Genomic DNA, 22,899 nt, shown 5'->3' with positions numbered 1-22,899 from the left:
TTTATTTATTATTTCTTGCTATCTTCCGTGGCAAAAACAGTCTCTCTGGAACCAGTGGGGCTAACTTATGGGCCAAGTAATTTCTCAGCATATGGGTTGGTTATTCGTGACGTAGGTTTCTTCTACACAGGCACTTGCATGATTTCATAGAGTTTTATCCTTTATTTTTAGGTACATAAAAATGATGCCTGTAATAGTAATTTCATAACCCTTCCAAGTCAAAAATTATATCATAATTGCTACAATCAGGTCTGTCTGCTTTCCTCTACTTTATACCAAAATTCGCCTGTTGTTACCCGAGTAAACTTCTCAAGTACTTATGTATTTATGAAAAGCCTTGAAATTGTGAAAGGAAAAGGAAGCCCAGATAAGCAAATTTGAGTCTTGATAATTTCTTCCAAGATAGGTATGAAATAGTTTATGCGGTTCTGATAAAATATTTCTCATAATGACAACCCAATGGCATGTGTCAAACCACTGTCTGAGGGATACAAAGACTATTTTCCAGATTTTAACTGACAAATGTTGTGCATATGCTGGTGGCCATTAAAAATTGCAGTTTTTTTCTGGAAACGTTTAACTGCACCCCCCTGGAAATGACCGTTTCTTTTTTAAAAAAATATATACTGTTTCTGAAATCACTGTATGATTTTATGGCTTTTAACCTTGCTGGGGAGGTAGAAGAGAAAGGGGAAAAAGCACATGGATGTTTTAAACAGGAAGATAATCTTTCCCTGACAGCCATTCTTAATAGTCAGCAACTTCACACTATATGTCCAACTGATTTATGAACCAATATGTTAAATTTTTAAAACTGGAAATAATTGTATAGCTACCTGTAACTGCAAATTAAGAATTGTATTCTTCTCCTGTTGTGTATACACAGAGGTATACAAGCCCATCAATTAAAGAGAATTTGGTCTGTTTTTATAGAAATAATAAGTTGTTCATGCTACATTTGTGTAACTGAAAAAAGCCATTACTTATGGCCAAGTATCCTAGAGGGTGACTTTTCAAAAATGTTCATGTGCTTAAGGTGCAGGCTGGGGAATGTATTTACTGGAATTAACAGAAAACAAATTAGAAATTATGCCTCTTTTCTTCCTTTTCCTTTCCCTTTCCCTTTTCTCTTCCCTTTCTTTCTCTTTTTTTCTTTCTTTATATATAATTATTATTTTTCTAATTAGTGAGGTGCCTAACTTTCCATGTTTTCTTAAAAGTCCCAAGAGGAGTCTTTGGACTCTTCATGATTTAGAGTCTTTGCAGTTCTACATCCTGCTCATCCAGTGACTCCACTTATTTCAGTGGGACAACTGCATGAGGGATAAGCTGCTGGTCAGTGTGTGCAGAGCAGGCTAAGCACATGGAATGTCACTCCCTGCTTGGCGGAATCCATAGGAATTCAGGCTGTTTGAGAGGTGTGCAAGCGGTTGCTAAATAGGGCTGTAAAATGTTAACGGCATTATCCAAATTATTTTCCGATGTGTACGGAAATTGTTTCTATTTCAAAGGCAACACGACTTACTGACATTTCCTTCGCTTTGTCTAGAATGTACTTATTGCACACACAAATAAAATTAGGGAAATGACCTTTTATGAGGTGGAAGAAAGAAAAACAAATAGTTTGATAAATGTCATCCTGTTCCAAAACAAATTAATGAAATTGCACCTACATACCTTGCAACTGAATCTTATTTTCAGGACTCTGAACCAGAACAGAGCTGACAGAATCTAGGTTGTCATAGTTACTGCAGCCAAGAGGACCAGTCCGCGTTTCTGTTACCTGATGGCAAGGGAATGGAAAAGTATCTGCTGTGTTATTCAAACCAGACTGAGTTCAGAAGCTCATTTCATAAAGTTTCCCTTTAATTCACGTGGTGGTACATTTCAGACTTAATTAAGGTGAGATTGTTCAATTTAATTACAAATAGTATGACTGCAAATATTTTACCAGTATCGCAAACTTTGGGGAGTGCTATTTCTATTGCAGAGAATCCTTACCAATACTTCAGCTGCCCAGCAGTCTAAAGACAATTCATTTCTTCATAGCTATGGGAATTGGAATGACTTCAATAAACGTGGTTCATAAAAATAAGGAGCGTGATTTTCAGTGATGGAACTTGAGCACATGACAACTCCTTGTTGAAATCATGGAAAAAAACCTGATTTTGTCTGTGTAGCGCAGCAGGATTCAGAAGTAAAAACCTTTTATGAGCTCTGTTTATGGGGGTAGTGGTGGGATAATTTTTCATCAGGGAAAGGCCTAATGTAAGTTCAGACATAAAACTCTTGACGTCCTGCCTATTGTAATCACCAAATCCATAAACACAGAATCAAAATACAGTTAAATTTATCAAAACAGAATCACCACAAGTAGAGCTTTGGCTTAACAGTTGAGACTCGTGCTTGGCAATGAGCAGTTATTCAAATGACTAAATACATTAAATAATAATAAAAGACAAGTAATTTATATGTTTCATGGAATATTATAGATAAGTTTTAAGTGTTAACAAAATAATTATAAAAACTAATGTCGTTTTCAAATGTTACCCACACACACACACAAAACAACAAAAACCACAAAAACCAAACAAGTAACCCCCAGTCTAACGTAATTTCTCAGCAATGAAACACACGGATTTTGAAGTGCTGCTGTGATGGCCAGTGGGTGGGTGAGCAGCTCCACAGCTGATTAGGCAGCACCTCAGCACTTCTATTTTTATTTATTTTTTTGCCTGTACAGGGAGCCAAAGAAAAACCTCAAATCATTAAGAGAGATGAGTATGCAATGATCTCACATTTTTTAAACTGTACAAAATTCATGGTTTTGTGGTTCCTTCTCGTTTATACCAAGACCAGGTGGAAAGAAGAAAGTGAAAGTGGAATAAAAGTAATACAAACCGGGCCACAGCAGAAAATGCTGGCCATGGGATATTGTCCCAGTCTACTGCCAAAGTACAACCAATTCCTCTATCATACCCCCTCCCAAGCTGCTCCCAGCCACTGCCCTGGGGCTTCTGAGCTCTCTTCCTTTTACCATCTCAGAGGCTGTGGCCAGATCTACCCTTATCTGGTGATCTGCCTCAGTTTTGAATACAAACACTTTTATTTTCTGTTACTTCAGGTATTATATTCAGCTCTGGATCTCCTGGAGAATAAGCCCAAATTATAGAGTCAAGGAGTTCATTTCCAAAATGCACACCTCCACAGAGCAGCCAATTGACATGCAGTCTACTAACATTAGTTCTTGTGAGCAGAAGGAAGCTTGCTGTTTTAACAAACTGTTTTGAAAAGAATATGAAGGTTTGCTAAAATAATCCATGAATTTTCATGTTGCTTAGGATTGTCTGGCTCTCTTGCAGTCTGTGCTACCACCAGCACGTGTGGGTGGCTGCAGCTAGATCATGCTATTCTTGAAACCACCGAGATTTCGCGTTTTCCAGGATCTCTAGCACTTTTGCAAAGTCCCTACAACATCTTAGTCTATTCAAAGCTCTTGACACCATTCATTCACTTTGAACTAGTGGAGAAGGAGACCCTTTACAATGCCAGTAACCAGTGGAGAGGACACGCTGAGCTGGCTCTAGCCAAACCTGTTAGCAGAGTGCCAGCTGTGCAAGGAAACGAGACAGTCAGGACGTTTCCTCCCTGCACATATTTGGCAGTCCTTAATATTTATGCCAAGGCCAGATTTACTGTGGTTTTTTGCTTAATCATCCTGAATCAGCACAAAGATTCTTACATGGGCATCAGATCTGGCTTGGACATGGCTGGAAAGACAATTTTGATTTAGCTGTGATCCTTCTGTCCTCTCCCTCTCCTAACAAGTGCTCTAAAATTCCATTCTAAAATCTCATTTTTGTGTAGTACGCCCAGCCAATATACAGAATCCTAACCTGTTTTTTCAATAAGACAGTCACCTACATGAAGTAAGATAAATAGCAAGAAGACAATAAGAGGTGAATGTTGTTGAGTTAAAACTCAACTCCTAGTTCTGAAAGATTATTCTCAGCATTTATCTATGCAATTATTTATTAAAAGATCCATTTATTTTAGTGTTGTTTTGTTTTGTATATTATTATTATTATTATTTTCAACCACTTGTCTATAAGGCAAAGCAGCTTCATAAAGTTGTAAGAAATGCATAAACTATAAAGCAAATTTTACACTCCCTATCCATTCTTATTATTTTTGGATCTCCTGAAATCAGAAAATGGGGAAGATTAGTAAGTATCTTAATTATTATTTTGTCCCTTTTCATGCATCTTCATTCTTCATTTGGATTAAGTAAAACATAGGTAGAGACTACCACTGTTTTGATTATGGGGGTAATAGCACTTGGTGTATTTAGATGGGCCAAGAAGCACAATGTGGAAAAATCATAATTAAATGGCTTTTTGACTTTTAGAAGCTGGCTACATAAATCCACCGATTCAACACAAGACTATATATATATATATGAAAAAAACTGAGCACGGTTAGATTTTGAGATGACTTACAGACATTCATGATTGTTATAGGTGAGCAATACAATATTGTCCTAATAGTAGCAATAAGAAATAATACTTTATAAACAGAGCAATAAATAAGGTCTTTTTCCAAACATTATATTTTCACCCAAATCTATATATTTGTATTATTAATTCTTTTAATTTCTCAAGTACTCTTGCCTTCCTGTGTCATGTCCTTTGCTCTAGTACTCTTCTTTGGCATAGAAAAAACATTGCAAGAAGAAAACCAAAGTCTATAGTCTTAATATACAACAAAGAAATACTAAAGCAGATAAAAATCATCCAAACTCCAACTTCCCATGGATGACACTTCTAGTCAGAGACCAAAACAATGTAGTTATATATGCTTTTTTATACTCTGTACAAATTCTACTCAATAAAGACTGCGAATAAAAAGAAAAAATTGAGTAGTTGATAAAGGAAAGCCTCAAATTTCTGTCAAATTTTCTAATCAAATTCAAGCTTTTCATTTTGGGGTAACTCATTTTGACAATAAGGCCGACTACAGAGAGAAAACAAAAAATGTCCAGACGTGTTAAATCCCCTTTTGATTCACATGTTACCGAAATCACTGATGAGTTTACATTTTTTGTTTCAGGAACAGTAGAAATGGAATTGGAAGGGCAATGGCACTTCTTTAATTCTCTTCCAAGCAGGGAAGTGTGACTATGCTTAGTTGCAAGATCACAGCTGAGAAGTATTTTGTCTTACAGTGTACAATAAAAGATAAACCCAAAAGAGGAGAGGGAGAGGTAAAATGTAAATGCAGAGTGCGCTAAGATGCTGCCCTAGTTGGGAAGCGATTGTGTATGAGCAAACAGCTTCGTAACCACACGCTTGTTTTGGAAGAGCTAGACCTGCAATCCATAAAGAACAGTAACTCACAAAGCAAAATGCCACAGAACAAGGTTATTTAATAACCAAAACCCCCTAAGAACCAGTAACAAAATATGTGTGAAACCATCTGACATGAACCAGGCAGGCTATTCTCAAGTGCCTTGTTTTGAAAGATTATCACAGAACAGGTTTCCCTGGGCAGCAGGATTTTCGGTTCCCAGAAATAAACTATAACATTTGGCATTAATGAGACAAATGCCTACAGTTTTGAGTCAGTTAAATCTTATAACCATGGTGATAACGACCCGATTATAAGTGCACTGAGAACATACCTCCTAGCACTTAAGCAGGACTGAATTCCTGTGATATCAGTGGGTAGTATTTCCCTGGGAAACAGCATGCTTTTTTTGTCCATGATAATTAAGCCTATAGAAGGCTTTCCTAATAAAAGGGAAATATATTTCTGCAGAGATTTTGTTCCTGGTGTGTCCTTTTAAATGCACATAGTTGATATTCCTAATTACATGCCCATGCAGAGGTGGTGTGCTGCATTGCATAAAGGTCTATCTTCTTCAGCAAGACTCTTTAAAAATGTATTTGGCTTCTAAGGAAGCTAACTAAGCCAACACAAAGGAGAATGAAACAATGCTCATCACTTCAAAAGAGGCAGCTGCATTCATATTTGTATAAAGCTCTTCAATATTTTAAACATTAAAATAATGATTTAGAGCAAACTCATCATATATAGATGACTACTCATGGGAGAAGGTCTCTTCTGAACAATTGGTGCAGACAGAAGAAAGGGCAAAAGAATGGAGCAGGGAGAAATATGAGGTCTTTAGGATTCTCCTGTATGACTCTCCTATCAGCCTCACCTTCAGGACTTGTCTTTCAGCCCATGTTCCCACACACTGTCATCCCTGACATTCTGCAGTCAATGCTCATTTCACCTAAAGAAAACTTGATCAAACAAATAAGAACTAGATGTACTTTCTATTTAGAAGTGAATCTCCTGCCAACTTTCTTTTTTTTTTTCCCCAGGCTCGACAGTTTTTCACAAAAGCACCTTTCTTCAGCACTTCCCCTTACCACACAATAGTTGCTGCTCTGCTGCCCTACTTGTGTCATTGAGCATATTAAAAGACTCCCACTAATCAGTGTGTAATTAAAATAAATCAAATCTTCTGAATGTTCCAAGCACTGACATTTATCATGCTACCAGCTAGATGAAGATTTCTGAAGGAGGTACAGACAAACCGACAGCACCACAGTGCCAGGGGTTGGAGTAGTATTTTCAGGTTTTATATATATATATATGTATCACCACCAGCATTCTAAAACAATACCTCATAGGCATGTAACATTTTCAACACATTTTTCTAGCAGCGGTATTGTTAGCATACGACTGACTTTTTAATTTGAAGATCTCACTAACTCAGAAGACCTGGAATTGCTCCCATCATAATTTTCTATCATCTGCTGCTGTAAGATGGAACAGGAACAGTAAACTTATCTTTCTGCAAATGAAACAAATGGCAAATTTTCCATTAACTTCATTAAAAGTGGAATAACGGCTTCTTTCAAGTTTTTGGGCCAGGAGAAGACTCAATGTCACTGAATACAGTAATAAAGCTTCCCAAGAGATCAGTGTAGTCCCTCCATCCCTTCTCCTTTTTTTCTACACTCAGGAATTTACTGTGAACTAGACTACTACATTACAACAATGAAATTGAAATGTATTATCTCCACATATAACATTAAATAACTTGGAAATCAGAATATTCTAGGAACTGGGAAATTACTCAGACTACTTGAATTCTGGTCTGATGTTACATTCATTAAAAATATGACTTTTTAAGGCTGTTTAGGTTAATCTGATAGGGAGCAATCACCTGTCTGTTCAGGTCTATTTCCCACTATCTCAGAGAGCAATTTATTACCTGGAAATTCCAGGAGAATCCACAAGAACATTGGGAAAAATCTTTGAATCTACGCTGTGCCACAGAAAAACTGGACAAGAAACCAAGACTGTCAAGAATGCCTCAGCTCTGAACTAGCAGGAAACACGCATGGGCTGAGCTGACTTCTAAGGGTACTTGAGATAGGGGTCAAGTAGGGAGGAGAAAACATTTACTCCTTATGCTGTTCTGTAATGCCGACTCTGCAGATCATGTAATACACCCGAGGCTATGGAAATTAAAAGTGAAGATTTACCTCAGCTGAAATCACTGGCAGCATTGACAGTTCTGGCGTCGGAGCCACAATTTTCCCTTTTCAAGGACATTTTAAACCTGCTGCATGTCAGATGCCATGTTCCCATGCAGCCTTCCGTAAAGCAACAGGGAAGGCTGCAGGAAATGAAGCCACTGGAGAAGCAGTCAGGGCAGCAGTACTAGAGACTTTATTTCCTGCACTTTCAGAAATCAAGGGTGCATTAGCCTCATACCGAGAATAGGGACAGGCATTTTTGCAGAAAGAACAAGTTATCTCTTTTAATTAATCTTGAAGAGTAAATTAGAGTGAAGTTCTCTTATGGAGAAGTAATAGACTTAGCAAAAATGTAATAAAAGCTGAGTATTTTGTTCCCTTTGCATTTAGATATTTCTGCTTGCCCACATCTTATTTAATGAATACTAATATTAATTTCTCACAACTTTTATTGCCTGAAGAGACAGCTGAGCAACAAACAATAAATGAAATCTATATATTTTATTTAAAAGATAAAATTAAAAACTAAGAGGACAGCACAGATAAAAATTAAAATAATATTTCATGTTCATAAAGATCTCAAGGTATCTGCAGAAAGCAAAAGCAAAGAAGCCTACTGAAGTAAAGCCCAATTTGTAACCCTCTGTCTTTTTCCAAATATAAATCCATTACTACATAAAGGACAAAAAGCTCCGAAGAAATCTTGGGGCACATACCATAAAGGGAGACCATCTACCTACATTTACCCCAGCTGCAAAATCCCATGCAAGGACTTCCCAAGAGTATTAGGAAGAGGATTTATATCCTCGTGGCTCGGTTCCAATATGCAATGCTGAGGCTACGGGGACTTTTCACTGTGTCCCCATTAGTTTCAAGAGGACAGCATGATTTGGCTATTTATAAGACTCATAGATATTATTAGTCATAATAATAACACAGCCGAATGGGAAAGAATTTTCTGAAGTTATGGAAGTATGAATAAAAAAAAAAAAAAGTCCTTCCTAAATCAGAATTCAAAGTTTATATGTTCTTTTTCTTTGTGAAGGGACATGAAGAAGAAAGCCTAGGTGAATATAAAAATTATCTTTGGATAATCTGAAACAGTTTATCTTTATCATGGTCAGTTTTAAAAATTATGATTTTAAGAGGAAAAGTAAGAATAATTTGTGCTAAAGAAAAAATAAGTGTTACAGGTTAACATTAGGACCTAAAAACAACATTAAAAGATTTTAAAGTCTTTAAGCTCAAAATCAAAGTGATAAGGGCAGGTAATTAAGAACCAGATTTTCCATGGAGATCCTACCTATGATTATTTATTCCTGTGCAATTCTAACACTTAGTTGCAATATCTTTTCAGTAATAACTCTAAAAATTTACTAATTTCAGCTATTCCCAGATCTTATATTTCTTCCCCTAGAGTGCATGTAGACTCCTGATTTATTTTCGCTGTCCATACCACTACAGCTCCTAACACTCTGCACCTCAGTCACTGTGACATCTGCAGCACGACATGTTGAACGTCCGTTTTATTTTACCACGCTCCAGTCAAACTACCCCTTATGGGACTGTCATTCTAACCTCTCAAAAGAAATCACATTACTGTCCACAATGTGTATGTCTGCTGGCTTGCTCTCTGCCTGGGTCACATATATGTTTCTAGGGATGTATTTTTAGGTTGTATCCTCATTACTTGCCACCTATTTATTCCCTCTGGTAAATCGATTGTAACCCATTTGCCCTTTCTGTCTCATTGGTACTGCCAACTCTCAATTTATGGTGTTGCAAAACTCTTACTTTTATGCTACTGGTTTTCACATGTTTTCCTGCATATTTGGAGGCCTACCTGCAGAATAAACAATTATCTCTGATCTCTAACTTAATTATTAAACCCTATCAGATGTTCAAACTAAAGGGAAAAGCTTGACTAAACTTGTTTTGGAAAAGAAAAGCAACTTTATACTGAAGCTCTGAACTTCGTTTCATATGGATGCTTCCTCAGTGCTGGGTGACTAGTTCAGGTGTATTGCTCTGTAACTTTGATTGATTGTGCTGTTCCATTAATATTGTGTAGTTTAATCCATAGCGAAAGCCAGTCTTCATTTTTAAATCTCACAAATTTATGAAAAGACATGGAAAGAACACCTGAGACTGGAATCTGATTCCAGATATCGCTGCAGTAAATATGTGTATCATGCATAGTGCAAGGCTACAGATTATATGACTCGCACTCAAAGTGGGATAATAAGATTGGCAAACGTGTTCACTGTATATATTATAATAGATTTAGGATTAAGAAAATCTCTGGTACTTACCTTTTGAACTAAAAGTGCATGTTGCTTGTTTATTATTGCATAGCAAAAAGCATCTTCAACTATATATTTGCAATTGCACTTGAAACTCCAGTCAAGGACCAACACCAAACTAGCTAAAGAGTAGTAAACCACAAAGGACTTACTGTTGAATCTATTCTGAAGCACACAGATGCTGATGTTTTCTAACCATTTAAGTGAGTTAAAGGAGCAATGCTCATAATCAAAGCTAATGTAAGAGCCCAGGAACTCACTGCAAGACTCATGAGTTTTAGGTGCTTGCTTTGACAAATGAGCCACAGCTTTTTATATTATACAAGCAGCTCTGAGAGCTTGACTTCTGAGATTCTTGCAGGATGTAGGAAATCTTAGTCATATTTTGGCTCACTGTCATCCAGACTGCTTCTGAATTCACTGTAGAGCTGAAACTTAAAGAAATATTGCAGGGCTTGTCTGCAACAGTTTAAACTGCAGCAGTCAGGAAGGAATAAAGTTGGTCCTCATTTACCATGCTTAGTCTTCATATGGAAAATACTCATCGCAAAAAATCTCCCAAGTCTCCCTATTTCTATTCCAGCTGCTAGTCTGGAATGCAGAACCATCAGTGTTTGCAGGCTGGGCTGGGAAAGGAGCCAGGTTATTTGGGATGTGAGTTTGCTGCGTTAGGTCAGCTTCCTGCAAGCCCGAGGTGAGGGTAAATACACCAAACCTGAGGGTATATTTGATCAAGATATAAATAATCACACAGTTCTACCTAGAACTCTCTACTATGAACCCACAAATTATTTTAGTAATTAACTATATGCACATAGAGAAAAATAACTTTTCAGGCAACAGTTTTTACAGAAAACTTGCAGCTGTGATAATGAGCACTATTCTAGATAAAACCAAAAATCACTGTGAAAGGCAATGCTGGAGGAAAAAAACAAATCTGCAAGTAAATAACCATATGAAATAAAAATGTTTGGTTAAAAATAAAACATAAACTCCCAATGCTTTTACCAAAATAGAATAAATTCCCCTTTTTATTCCCTCTGAAACCAACTGTATTCCAGACAGTTCTGTTGCCTGTCTGTTATAGATACGAAAAGAGGTCTGAACCTGGGTTTCTCATTTCAGTGAAAATTTATTGGAAATGAGCATTGGTAGTTGTGTTCTGTATACAGTCTGATATTTCAGATTTGGGCTTTCAAAATACTTGCAAAAAAAAAAATCATTCCTTTTACAGCTAAGTCCTGTCAAATATGCACAAGTCAGGTGGAGACCCACGTAGCATAAGGTCTGAGATGGTTTTGGTTGTGCCCACTCTTAAATGTAGAAACTTCCAGTGTGTCTATATTTACTCTCAAAAATAACATATAATTCTCAAAAGTCTGGAGATGGCAGAAACTGCCTTTAGTGAATGAGAACTGGGAAGGTGTGGGTGCCAAACTATATTTTCATTATATCCCTTAAAGTTTTAATGAACACACAAAAAGTGAATGTTATTAAAATGTTTATCTTGTATGTAGTGCGTAACTCTTTCTAAGCTATTGTCCTGTGATAGTAGTATGTAACTCTTTATATCATACACTATCAACTTGCCAGCTTTTTGTATTTTCATCAAGTAAGGACAGATCCTGCCCAGTGTAAACTAACATCAAAGTTGACAAACTCTATTCAATTATGTTAAGTAACTTTCCTTATTGCTTTTTTTTTAGCATTGTAATCTCCTGATGCTGTGGAGTTTAAGAAGTGAAATGCCTTTGTCCTTTACATCAAGAAAAAACAGTATGATACTTTACCCTCCTCTTTGTGCAATATACCAACTCCTTTCTACAGGTTTATTTTTAATATATTGGGGTTTATGACCAAATGACAAATTTCAAACATAGATTAAAATCATAATGCTTCAGTCCTCTTGCGTATCCTAAAAAAAAAAAAAAAAGAAGAAAAAAAGCAGACCCACATGTTTTAACATTATACTTTAACCAAGTATATCAATTGCTATGCTTGAGGGAATATAGGGCATTTATTTCTTACAATGATACGCGTGGCTCAGTATTGCTGTCAATGTCATATTTCAGAGAATCTGAGTAAGAATAAAGTCTACTTAAATAGACTAAAATATGACGGAAAAAATATTGTAACGGTCCTCTTCAACTGATTTTCTCTGTTATCTGCAACATTTTATCATTACTTATTTCTACACATTAAGGACTTAATGAAAAGTTGAAGGAAAAACATGGAACGGTTTTTCATTTTCAAGCCTCTAGGTACTCCTGGAGAAGATACAATTATATTTCCTTGTAAATCTATACACTAGGTAGGAGACTGTATACCAATATCCTCTATTTAGTGGAATTATTATAAATGTTGGAACATTATGAACCAGTATAACTGTGACACTATAGTTACTTTATGATTTCCCCCTCCTTTTAATTATTTTTATATTACTTTTAACAAAAATAAAAGGAAAACTACCCAAAGACCATGAAACATATTAACTATTCCCTGGGAATTAATGGGTTAATTTGTGTAATCTAGAGAGAGAAAGAGCAAAAAATAGTTTGATAAATTAGCAAGATGATGGTTGGGGTTGAATGCAGAAAATCCGGATCTTAATGACAGCAATATATGTGAAGAAATGTATATATATATAAGGTCAGAATCTCACCATGCAAAATTAGAAACACTTTATTTTGTATACTTGATTCAGCAATAAACTCTGTAGAACAGAGCTGAAACTACCAACCTTTCAGACATTAAAGATCTGAAAACACTACAATAATCACTCAATACTATAGGAAGTCTCCTGGATAAATAACAAAACTTTTCTTAAACCCAGCTTCTGCAACAGCATATATAGGCATTACAAGCATTATTGTCTTAGAGATTACATCATAGTTCTGCTGTCAGAAATGTAAATCCTGCTGAAATACTGTGAGAAGCCCTACAGGTAGAAATAATTGTGAGCTGCAGAAGACAGCAGTGATGTACCTCTCAGTTACCTGTAAAGGATTCTCACATTAAGGATTTTTTTTTTTTTTTTTGGGGGGGGGGGGGGTACCATTACATTAATAGATTGAAGAGTATGACTTCAGTTTGAATCATAATCTACAACAGCAAAACATATGAAAATTATTATGGGTATAAATTCTACATTCCATAGGAAACATAATATGAACACTGAAACCTTGCAACAGCCTTTTATTATTCTCTGAGCTTATTTCTTCTTGACTCTGAGTCTCTATTACCCTGAGATATTCCTCCAAATCTGACCTTTGTGTTCATATATGTTGTTGATACATGCTACCTCATATTTCTTAGGGTTCAGAGGTAGGGAAATGTTCTGTGAATTTTACAGTCCTTGCTTGACATTTTCTGACCTGCTGGCAGGCAGTAGCTGTCAATTAGAGAGTGGAGGAGATGGCAAGTGCTGAAGTGTCTCAACCCATGCACAAGCCACTCCACAGCCAGAACACAGACCAAATGAAGATCCATACAAATCTGAGTGCCTCCAACTTAGTGCTGGAATGCTCTGCTCCGACTGCATTGTTCAATATGTTCACTGTGGATCTCTCAATATTAAAACCCTTCTGTTTTCTGGGCTTATTTGCTTTAGTTTCACTTTTTAAGGGGGAAAAAAAAAAAAAAAAGAACATGAAACATTTAAGAAACTACAGTATGAATTGTTTATAGGTTTTTGACAACTGTGATGGCAAGTGTTGTGTGAGTGCTGTTAAGGTCTCTTGTTTACACATGTATATTTATAACCTGCTTATGGTTTGGCAGTCTTTATTTTCTTGGGGTTGTTTTTATGCTTCTCTCTTTACTAAATTACATAACTGATGTAACAAAGTCCTTATATTTGTTATGATCTATCATGTCATATGGTCTGTCCTTTTTTTGTTGTTCTTTTGTGTTGTTGGGGTTTTTTAAAGGGTAGAATAGTTATCTAAAGTCTTTCCAAAATGCCTATCCTAGCATCTCTATTATGTGCTATTTTGTTGATTTGAAAGCATTTCATGCTGTGTTACCAACTAGCTGGCGAGGTTATAACTTCTTGCACTCATTACTCCTCTATGCACATTGCTGAAAATATAATGAGACAGAATAGCTTGTATTAGAGGCTGCTAAAACACATCCTTTTACTAGTGTCATACTGCAGCTGCTGTGATGTATTGTGTCAATTATGTTGCTGAGTATGCATTCTGAGAGTGTTTAGTAAAACATGTTACTGCATTAACTTGCTGGTCTTTTTTCCCCTCCCCCTTTTCTCTCACTCTTTGGAATAGTGAGGGCCAGATTCTCAAAGGAATTGTGCTGTTTTACACCAGCTGAAGAGCTGACCTCTACATTACCTTTTAGAGAAAGCAGCCCTGGAGTTTCAATTTAATTAAAACTCAACTGTCCAAATGAATTAAAGTTGTTTTTAGTATCATCACCTTCAAATCCTGAATAATAAGTCCCTAACCTTTACAACTGGTGTATTCTTACAGTTACTTAACAGTCCACACATGGCAGCCAGAAGATTTTGTTTTACCTATGACGAATTTGATCCAAAGATCTCCAACAGTTCCCGGACATTAATGTATAAAACCTCATGTATTTCAACTTTATAATGAGACAAACACAAATTGCATGCTGCACAGTAGAAGATGGTACAGAGACTTCTTAGTTACCTGAAATTGATCTAGCTTCAGAAAAAGGAAGGGATATAGCTGTGGAACTCTGCTGCTCCTGAGCAAAGAAACCCCTGGAGAAACACCACATATTTGCCTGGGCACAGCACTGTGGTGGTGCAGCTTTCTGGCCATGTCCTGTGTGTCACTTCGTACTGGTGTTAGCACCATGTACTATACTAGCACACAGCCTCTGCATGGTGCTTTGTGGCATGATTTAGCCAGGCTCAAGGACCACCACCTCAGCATTTTGATCCCAGCTGTCTAAACTTGCCTATCCAAATCTGCAGTTTAATCCAGATTACTGAAAGACCCTTAGGAGATAGGTTATGCCCAAAATGTAATGGAAAATAGATAGATGCTTAACTGCAGGTCCCACTTCCTCTGGTAAGGTTAGTTGAAGACCCAAATTTAAGTTTAGAAATACATACATAACCATATAAATAGTGAGCTGATTTTGTGAAGCTTTTAATGATGAGTGAGACTTTCAAAATAACTTGCAAAAGAATTCAATTCTCACAAAAATTTCATGCGAGTTTACCGCATCAAGATAAAGATTTGGTAGCACAATCTCTATGTATTTCCTGAAAACCTTAATTTTTAACTCCCTCTGTGAAAAATTGCAAGCTTTGGTCTTGCATGAAGGCAATTTGATTTCCTTAGGTAGTGGAGAACTTAGAGTTTTATAATGGAGCTGAGCAATACCTGTCCTTGAAAATCTGTGCTGTGTTTTTTCCTTGACATGCATAAGTAATGTCACCGCACCTACACAATAGGGAAGCCACCAGTTGGTCATTCCTAGCTTTTAGTTCGCTAGATTTCTTTAATTAAACTTAGATTGACTATTTAATTTCTTCGGTGTAGTCAAAAAATACCTGATATTACAGGTCTTTCCAACCCAACATTTCAAACTCTGATTCTGCAACTTGAAGATCCTGCTGTGCACAATTTTTTGAGCTTCCCAAGTTTTGGTCATTTGCAAGGTTTCTCAGCTATAGTCTTAAATCCTGTCCACAAAATGAATGGGGAAGTGAGGGCAAGAAGGATTCACGATCCAGATTTCAAAAGCTTAAAAAATTTGGCTGCTTATACAAAATTCTGAAAACTATTTACATTTTGAATTTGGCAGAAATCTGACAATAGTGCAAAGCTTTAGTATTTCAGCATTTCTATTTTGATTATAGCAATTACTTGAATCCACAGAAAAACACATTCCAGTATGAGGTATGAAAGAAAAAAATGAAGTGAGAAAGCTTTCCAGGCAAAACAAAAAAAGAAAGAAAAAAAAGTCTGTAGTCCAGTCTGAGTTTTGAGTAAGAAACTAATTTAATTACACTTTCCTGTCTAACAGCTCACCATGAGTCATTCATGGGTTAATTATACATAATCAGATATAGTTACCATCACAATAGAGCCCTGTTCTTGGAAACTATTCATAATCTAAAGTTTTCAGAGACAACCAAAGTGCTTTACCCTTTCATAGGAAAAAAAAAGAAAAAAAAAAAAAAAAGAAAAAAACCACCCACCCAACCAAAAACCAAATAGCACAATAAAATTTAATTGAAATTAGAGGGCACATTCTCAAGGATGTTTATTCTTTCTCACTCAGATGGAATAAATGGGCTCTAATGTGGCTGTAAATAGCTGGTGGAAAATTCAATTTATGCCTCTGTTCTGTTGCCTCCTGTTCTTTTGTTGCACTGTGTCTGTCCCACAGCTGCTTGAACCTTAAGATAACACCTGCACTGTATTCACCTGACCCAACTCCCTTGAAAGAAAATGTATTCTGGAATGGAAGAAGATATCCTCCACAACACAATTACTGTAACACTTTATTAATGGCAATATTATACTTGCCTAATACGACTGTGTTTATCCTTTTGCAGAATGCAGTAAAAATATTCAATAATATTTAATTTACTGTGTAACCAATGTGTTTCTTCTGTGTTCTGCACAATTATTTGGAATTAGTGCAGAAGTTTATTAGTGACAGTGGTGGAATTATGGCTTTTGGTGAACAGGAATCAGGGTCATTTGAGTAGGGGTATACTGCTGTCAACCATAGAGTCAGAAAGCAGAATGAAACCTAGATGTACTATGCATAGCCCTCTTCCACCTACCCACCACTGGAAAAGTCTCCTGATTAGTTTTTAAGAGTATGGATGCACGATCTCAGGGTGGTACACCAATGTCATTCTGCCAGTGGGCAATGACAGGACGTGTTGCCAGAATCACTGTAGATGCTACAGTAACTTGTGACCTTCATGTCTTGTTCACACCATCCGTCAATCAGCAAAGGAAAGGAGTCAGTCATATGGATTAGGGTCATTGCATAGTCTTAGGTCTCAGGCCATTTCACCTTCCCCTGGGCCTCCAGCTGTGGGTAGATCTTCAAGAGGTGCAAATTAGCATGGCTGTACAGAAGCCAGAACGACACTGAGCTGGAAGAGCTGAGGTAGATAATGGAGAGCTCATTAAAGATACCACACAGGGAAAGAAAAACATTTGCTGACTTTATTTGTATTCTGCTTCCATGACTGTACAGGATTTTATTAAACAAGAGGAGAGCATACCCCATCATCATAATAGGGATGTTAATAGGGAGAGCTAACAGTCATCAGTGCATCTGAAGAGAAATTTTCATAGGAAAAAGCTTCTAAAATGAGCATGCAAAGGAAGTAATGTTGGATCTGTAATATTTCAAACACAACAGGATGTACATTCATGTAAATGTATATGCAAATTAGATGCAGCCCTCAGGCGCTTGGTGAGTTTCCAATGAGGCCCTTGAGGCTGCAAGCTGTTGATTTAGCATATGAGCCTAACCACTCACACTAAAATGCATGCATTAAATTAATATGGAAAGAATGTATGTATCGGGGACTTTTAAAAAAGTTAAATATTGATACAGTCTCTGGGTAGCTCCCATGGACATTTGGTTTCCAACTGGAAAATGTTGTAACATGGTGATTTTACCTTTTATAATATGGAATAAACAATGTGTTGTCTATGTGATTAATGTGAAGCCTCAATCTGTTGTACTCATGTTATTTTCAAGGATAATTATGTCACAGCTAACAAACTTGATTACAAACAAATTTGATTAAGAAACTTGATTCATCAAATACACCTCTCTCACTCCTTTCCTCGTGTTGCACTTTAATATATTTTGCTCTAAATGGTACTGTTTTTCACTAGATAAGTAAGAATTAAACATGAAGATATTAATGTTAATTCTCACTTCTCCCTTCTCAATGCTTTCCTTTCTCTGTGACATAACTTAGCGGTTTGATAGAAAAACTTAATTATAAAATTTATCAAAATATTATCTTCCTGCATCAGTCCCACAAAACAATGTATCAAGGCCTGTAAGAAAAAAAAGAATCAGCTATCACATATCTCAATGAATTTGAATGAAGAATGTAAGAAGTGCTCAAGGATTAATTGTTTTGATTACATAAAGGAGGAAAACGTTTCATTATGTGTTACTTTCCAAAGAGAACTTAGAATTTGTGAAAACACATATTTATTGCTAGCAATTTTTTTTTTCCTGAGAAGACTAATTGAACTTGATCATTCTCACCTAATATTTGATCTGTTGTTGACTTGGTTCTGTAACTCAAGAGAATTCATGGATTCCTCTTCCTTAATCTATTAAGGAAGCACCAGACAGAGAAGCTGGAAACGTTAGAAACGGAATGGACAAACGGAGACACAGCCCTGGTTTGTGAATGGATGAGCTGTTCATTGCTACCCTAGCATACGGCTGACTGCTGCTACAGCTCTGTGAAATGCCCATCCTCTTTCCTGTCCTACAGAAATCCCCCCTTGGTGGAGCTTTCAAGGTAGTATCAAGACCCCCTCTGCTACTGCATGCTTAGTTTTTCCTTACTATTTCATGCTCCTGTGGACAAGGGAATATTTCCTCCCATAATGTTCTTATTACATTTTTGTTGCTAAATTATCGTTAAATCTTATAAATGTGCTACCAATTTACAACGCCCAAACCAGATAACAAAAAAAACACAGGTAAGTCAGGAGGAAAGAAAAAAAAAAAAAAAGATAATATCAAATACTAAATAGATTCTGAACATGATTTTTTTGTTGTTGTTAACTAGTCAGCAATCCAGAAATGATCATGTATCACTTGGAAAACTTCTAATATAAACTCAGAATTTCAGGGATTTCTAAACCTGTTCCAATACTTTTATATTAGATTTCTTTGCTGGTCAGAAAGGAGTTATGGTAAACTGAGAAAGCTTTTCTTGGACTGCCTTTGCAAATCCCCAGCTCGACCTCTTGTGCAGAGGAAGGCTTTGAGCAGACCTGTGGTGAGCAAGCCAGACACAAAAGGTGCTGTGACTTAATAACCTACCCAGTATTTTATGATGTAAAAAGCACAGGGTTTGCTCTCTTCCCTGGAGCAGCCCAGCAGGTGAAGGCACAGAGCTGGCTGGTAGCCACCATGGTCCCCAGGTTCCCCAGGGGTCACTTGTCCCGAATCAGCCCTTAAGCTGATCCACTTGAACGCAGAGATCTGGCTCTGCAGCTCCAGGGAAAGTGGTGGTCTAACCCCGATGCCACTATCTATGTTTTAACAAATTATTTTGAAAGATGCTATTTACACCAACGATCTAGAATCTAGTTAAAAACCAAGAGTATTTAAAATTTCTTTGGAGGGGAAGAACAAAAAAAATGCCTTCCCTGGCTGCTTTTGTGTTCCTAGTTTTCAACAGAAAAAGGTTTTTTGTTCAGTTAAGCATTCTGACAATAGAAATTTGTAATGCAAATGCTCCCAGTCTGTCAATGGAAGCAAGCTAAAAAGTGAGCCTTTCACCTATCAGCACTGTTGCATCTGATGTGAGAACCATTTTCCAGAGACTACTGCAGTCAATTAATCAAATCAGATTTGCTGATGGACTACAGCTTGCATTTGTACCTACCTCAGTGAGAGGGGGGAGAGAAAACTTAGTCATTTTGTACTGTTGGTAAAAACCTTTGGACACGCAGAAAGTTCATTACATAAATTGTTAGCAAGCAGGGTAGAATTCTGCATTGTGACACAAATCTGCTTTAAAAATTTTTCAGTGAATAGAAAAGCGAAAATTCTTTCAGACACCATGTTTTCTCTACATTTCTATGTTCTATCACTTCAGTTACCACTGGTTTCAGTCATAAATTATATCGACATAGAAGGAGCCTAGTTTTAAGGGCTGCTGTATGTCTACATGATAAACAACTAGATTATGAAAATTAGTCAGATCAGATGGATGGGTGGTGTGCTGTTCTGCAGCAAGACTCTGTGATCAGATGGGTAGCCCTTACTGAGATTGGACTCTGTCAGTTCTGCTGCATTTTCAGCTGTACTGCCTAAACAGCCAGACACCATCCTGCACCTGCGGACCAGCTCCGAGCTGGGGGTAGCTGCCATACCGCCAGCCCGCCACGGAAGGGACAGGGGGAATGTGCTCCACGTACCAGCAGCCAAACTGAGCAAGTGCTGCCCAGCCACAAATTCCAGTTCCATCCTTCTCACTCTAAGGGTGCTGGCACTCCCAAGGAAGTAAATCTATATTTACTTGAGTAACAGCTAAGGTACTGGGAAACTGCAGTGGGTTCCAGATGTGGTCTTTAATGAAGACCTTAGTTACCAGTGGAAAGATACAATGAGTGGAATGAATTCTCAATCACATTTTACATTAAAAGCTTCATAATTAATGCACATTCAACTGCAAGTTAACATTTTATTTGCCCTCCAATGCTGGAAATGGTCTGAGAGAGGTTATTTCAAATAAGCAACATGAGGCTAGAGAGCTGCTCAAAAGAACAGCACTCACAAGAGTACTATTACTATGTTTAAAAAAAGAAGAAAAAGAAAAAAGAAAAGTATGAGGGAACTGTATTCTCCTGTACACAAACATAAGTCTGTCTATAAATGCAGTTGCTGAGTACATACGTAAAAGAGATTGTCTCAATGATGAAACAGTTCTATGAGGGCCATCTGTATCGTTCAAATTATGCATCACTCATCAAGAGTAGCATCTTTAGTGGGTTAGACCTTCTTTTAAAGTAGAATCTTCATTATCAATTGAATGCTTTGAATCAGGCGAAAAAGTTTACAACAAAAAGCACTGTTCTGCTAACAAATCTGTTTTTACTAATCAAAACACCTTTCTCCAGAGGAGAAGCCGGTAAATCTAGAAACATATCTGCAGGCCGGTATTAGAGGGCTTCCCCTACCTTTATGGCAGTGGAGGCAATCTGGATATGGTGGAGCCTGCGCAGCGTGCTGTCCCTGTCAATGAAGTAGGATGCTGCGAGCTGGTGCAGGGTCTCCAGAGTCACTGCAGAGCTGTTCGTGCTGGGATCACTTCCCTCTGACCTCTTGCTCAGCTTCCGTTTGTCCACAAAAATTGTGAGTGACTCCTCTCCTGGGCAGGGAAACAGAAAGCACAGCATTCATCAGGGACATCTGCTGCAAGTCTCATTTTGCCAGAAAGAAGGTGGCAAGCCAAAGTTTTCCCTGGCTGTTGCCTAATGTTTAGATATCCCTCCCTGGTGGCAGAGGCAAAAACTTCAGTGCTTAAGCACATGGACAACAGATACTATTCTAGGTATTTATTCTTATGGTTTGGTGCCTCATATGAATAACAATTATACAATAGGAACTATTTATGCCTAAAATGCAATGACACCGGGCATAGATCTGCTATACTAACTCCTATTTACCCACAACAGAGAGATACTCTGTAGACATTCAATTTAAAACATGCATAAAACTTGTTTATTTCCAAAGTTGCTTAATACCTTCAACTTTTTTAGTATTTAACATTAGCATTTTAAAAAATGGAACCAGGGAAATACCTGAGACCCCTTTTTTATTATTATTATGTTTGTTTCTTTTAAAACATGTATCATGTCTGATTTCAGAAGATACTTCATTACAACTTGTTATAAACAATCTTGTTATGAGCAATCCTGTGTTGTCTGATCAATTCAGCAATGCTAAAATGCCTGAAACCTTATAAAACAGTTGCCTTAAACCAAATTTATATAACTGAAAAGTATAAAAATATATTAAAAGAATGTTAGCTATTTTCTTTTAAAAAGGGGAAACATAAATAGCACTTTCCTAACTCCCAAAGCAGAGGTGTCTTTCTGAAAGCAAAGAGAAGCTCCAGCATCTTACACTGTGGATTTCTCACTTTCTTTGTCTTTAAAGAGATGTGCAGAAATACTATTGAATTTAGACATATTCATTCTTGTAGGATTATTGAAAACAAAGCCAAAGCAAAATCTCACTTGTTTAACTAAACAAGTTCTTAAGAACCATTCCAGATCAGACCTACTGATACTGTTAAATTTGTAAGGAATTTTCCATGTTTATAATTTATTTCATGGGTATTTTTGTCTTGTGTTTCAGACCAATCAGGACTTTGTTCATTTAGTAATGTGTTTAGGCAAAACTCTTCAATTCAGAAAATGAATCAGAAAAGTAATTTTTTAACTCAGTGTTTTCTTCAGTGCAACTTATGTCCAAAGTAACTACAAAAACACTTTTCTGACTTTCCTAGCCTGTGTTCGGTGACTTGCATTCTTCAACATTAATCTCAAGAACCAATGAATACTATCATTATACCTGTATTTTAGGTGCTGAACGACTCCACTGAATGTTATTCCCTTGTTCTTGGAAAGGAAGCTACCCAGATAGGGTCTGCCTCGCCACTTGTGCTAGTTTCATTGCTCACCCATCTGCTGCAGTGGCGTTTTGCCCATTCAGAGGGTGGGCTGCCAGCTTTGGATGGGTTTATGTGCCAAAAAGTAATAGCTGTAGAGGGATAATATGTAGGATGAAAACATGACATCATCTTCAAAGGGCGATAATGTTGGTGGTGAGCAATGCTAAATGAAGAGCGCGTGCCTCTGTGCAGGAGGCCACATCTATTGACAAATTCGACACACAGCTACCTCCACTCACAAAATTCATTTCTGTTTGGAGAAAGAGTGAATTCGTGGTAATCAATGTACCTTACAGTGTTTCCCAATCCCTCACAAATTCAGAGGACAGTCAGGCCTTTCAGACCTTACATAGGAAAAACTGCCATTATCCAGGAGCCTCTTATCTAATTAGACCTGCCAGGCTTGTCCAGTATGTTCATTTTGTCCTGGAAGGGACAGCTGCTGCCCAGGACAGCTGGCTATTCCAGCTGGAGCCTACCTCGGCTTTCACCACTATATTTATACTTCTTCTCCTACAGTTTCATAATGGGTCGGTTTTTTTGAGCATGCAGTCATCAAAGCAGGGATTAATTTCCTGAACTCCAAAGAACCAGGAATTACAGCAGCCTCCGTAAGTAACAGGATTTCCCC

The 22,899-nt window shown here is 37.2% G+C and overlaps 1 protein-coding gene across 2 annotated transcripts in view; it reads right to left on the bottom strand.

Annotated features, from left to right (window-relative positions):
• The window catches only part of BRINP3 (BMP/retinoic acid inducible neural specific 3), a 213,860-nt gene that overhangs the window by 64,951 nt on the left and 126,010 nt on the right, over positions 1–22,899 (bottom strand). For both annotated transcript variants that reach the window (XM_005231130.3, XM_027777866.2), the window contains 2 exons: positions 20,770–20,960; positions 1,678–1,783 (listed from right to left, as the gene is read on the bottom strand). In XM_005231130.3, the coding sequence (XP_005231187.1) occupies positions 1,678–1,783; positions 20,770–20,960 (297 nt within the window). The remainder of the gene's footprint in view (positions 1–1,677; positions 1,784–20,769; positions 20,961–22,899) is intronic.

Source organism: Falco peregrinus, chromosome 10 (assembly GCF_023634155.1).
Source record: "Falco peregrinus isolate bFalPer1 chromosome 10, bFalPer1.pri, whole genome shotgun sequence".
NCBI lineage: Eukaryota > Metazoa > Chordata > Aves > Falconiformes > Falconidae > Falco > Falco peregrinus.
Note: the sequence above shows the minus strand (reverse complement) of the source record. Positions and strands in the feature narration are given on the sequence as shown.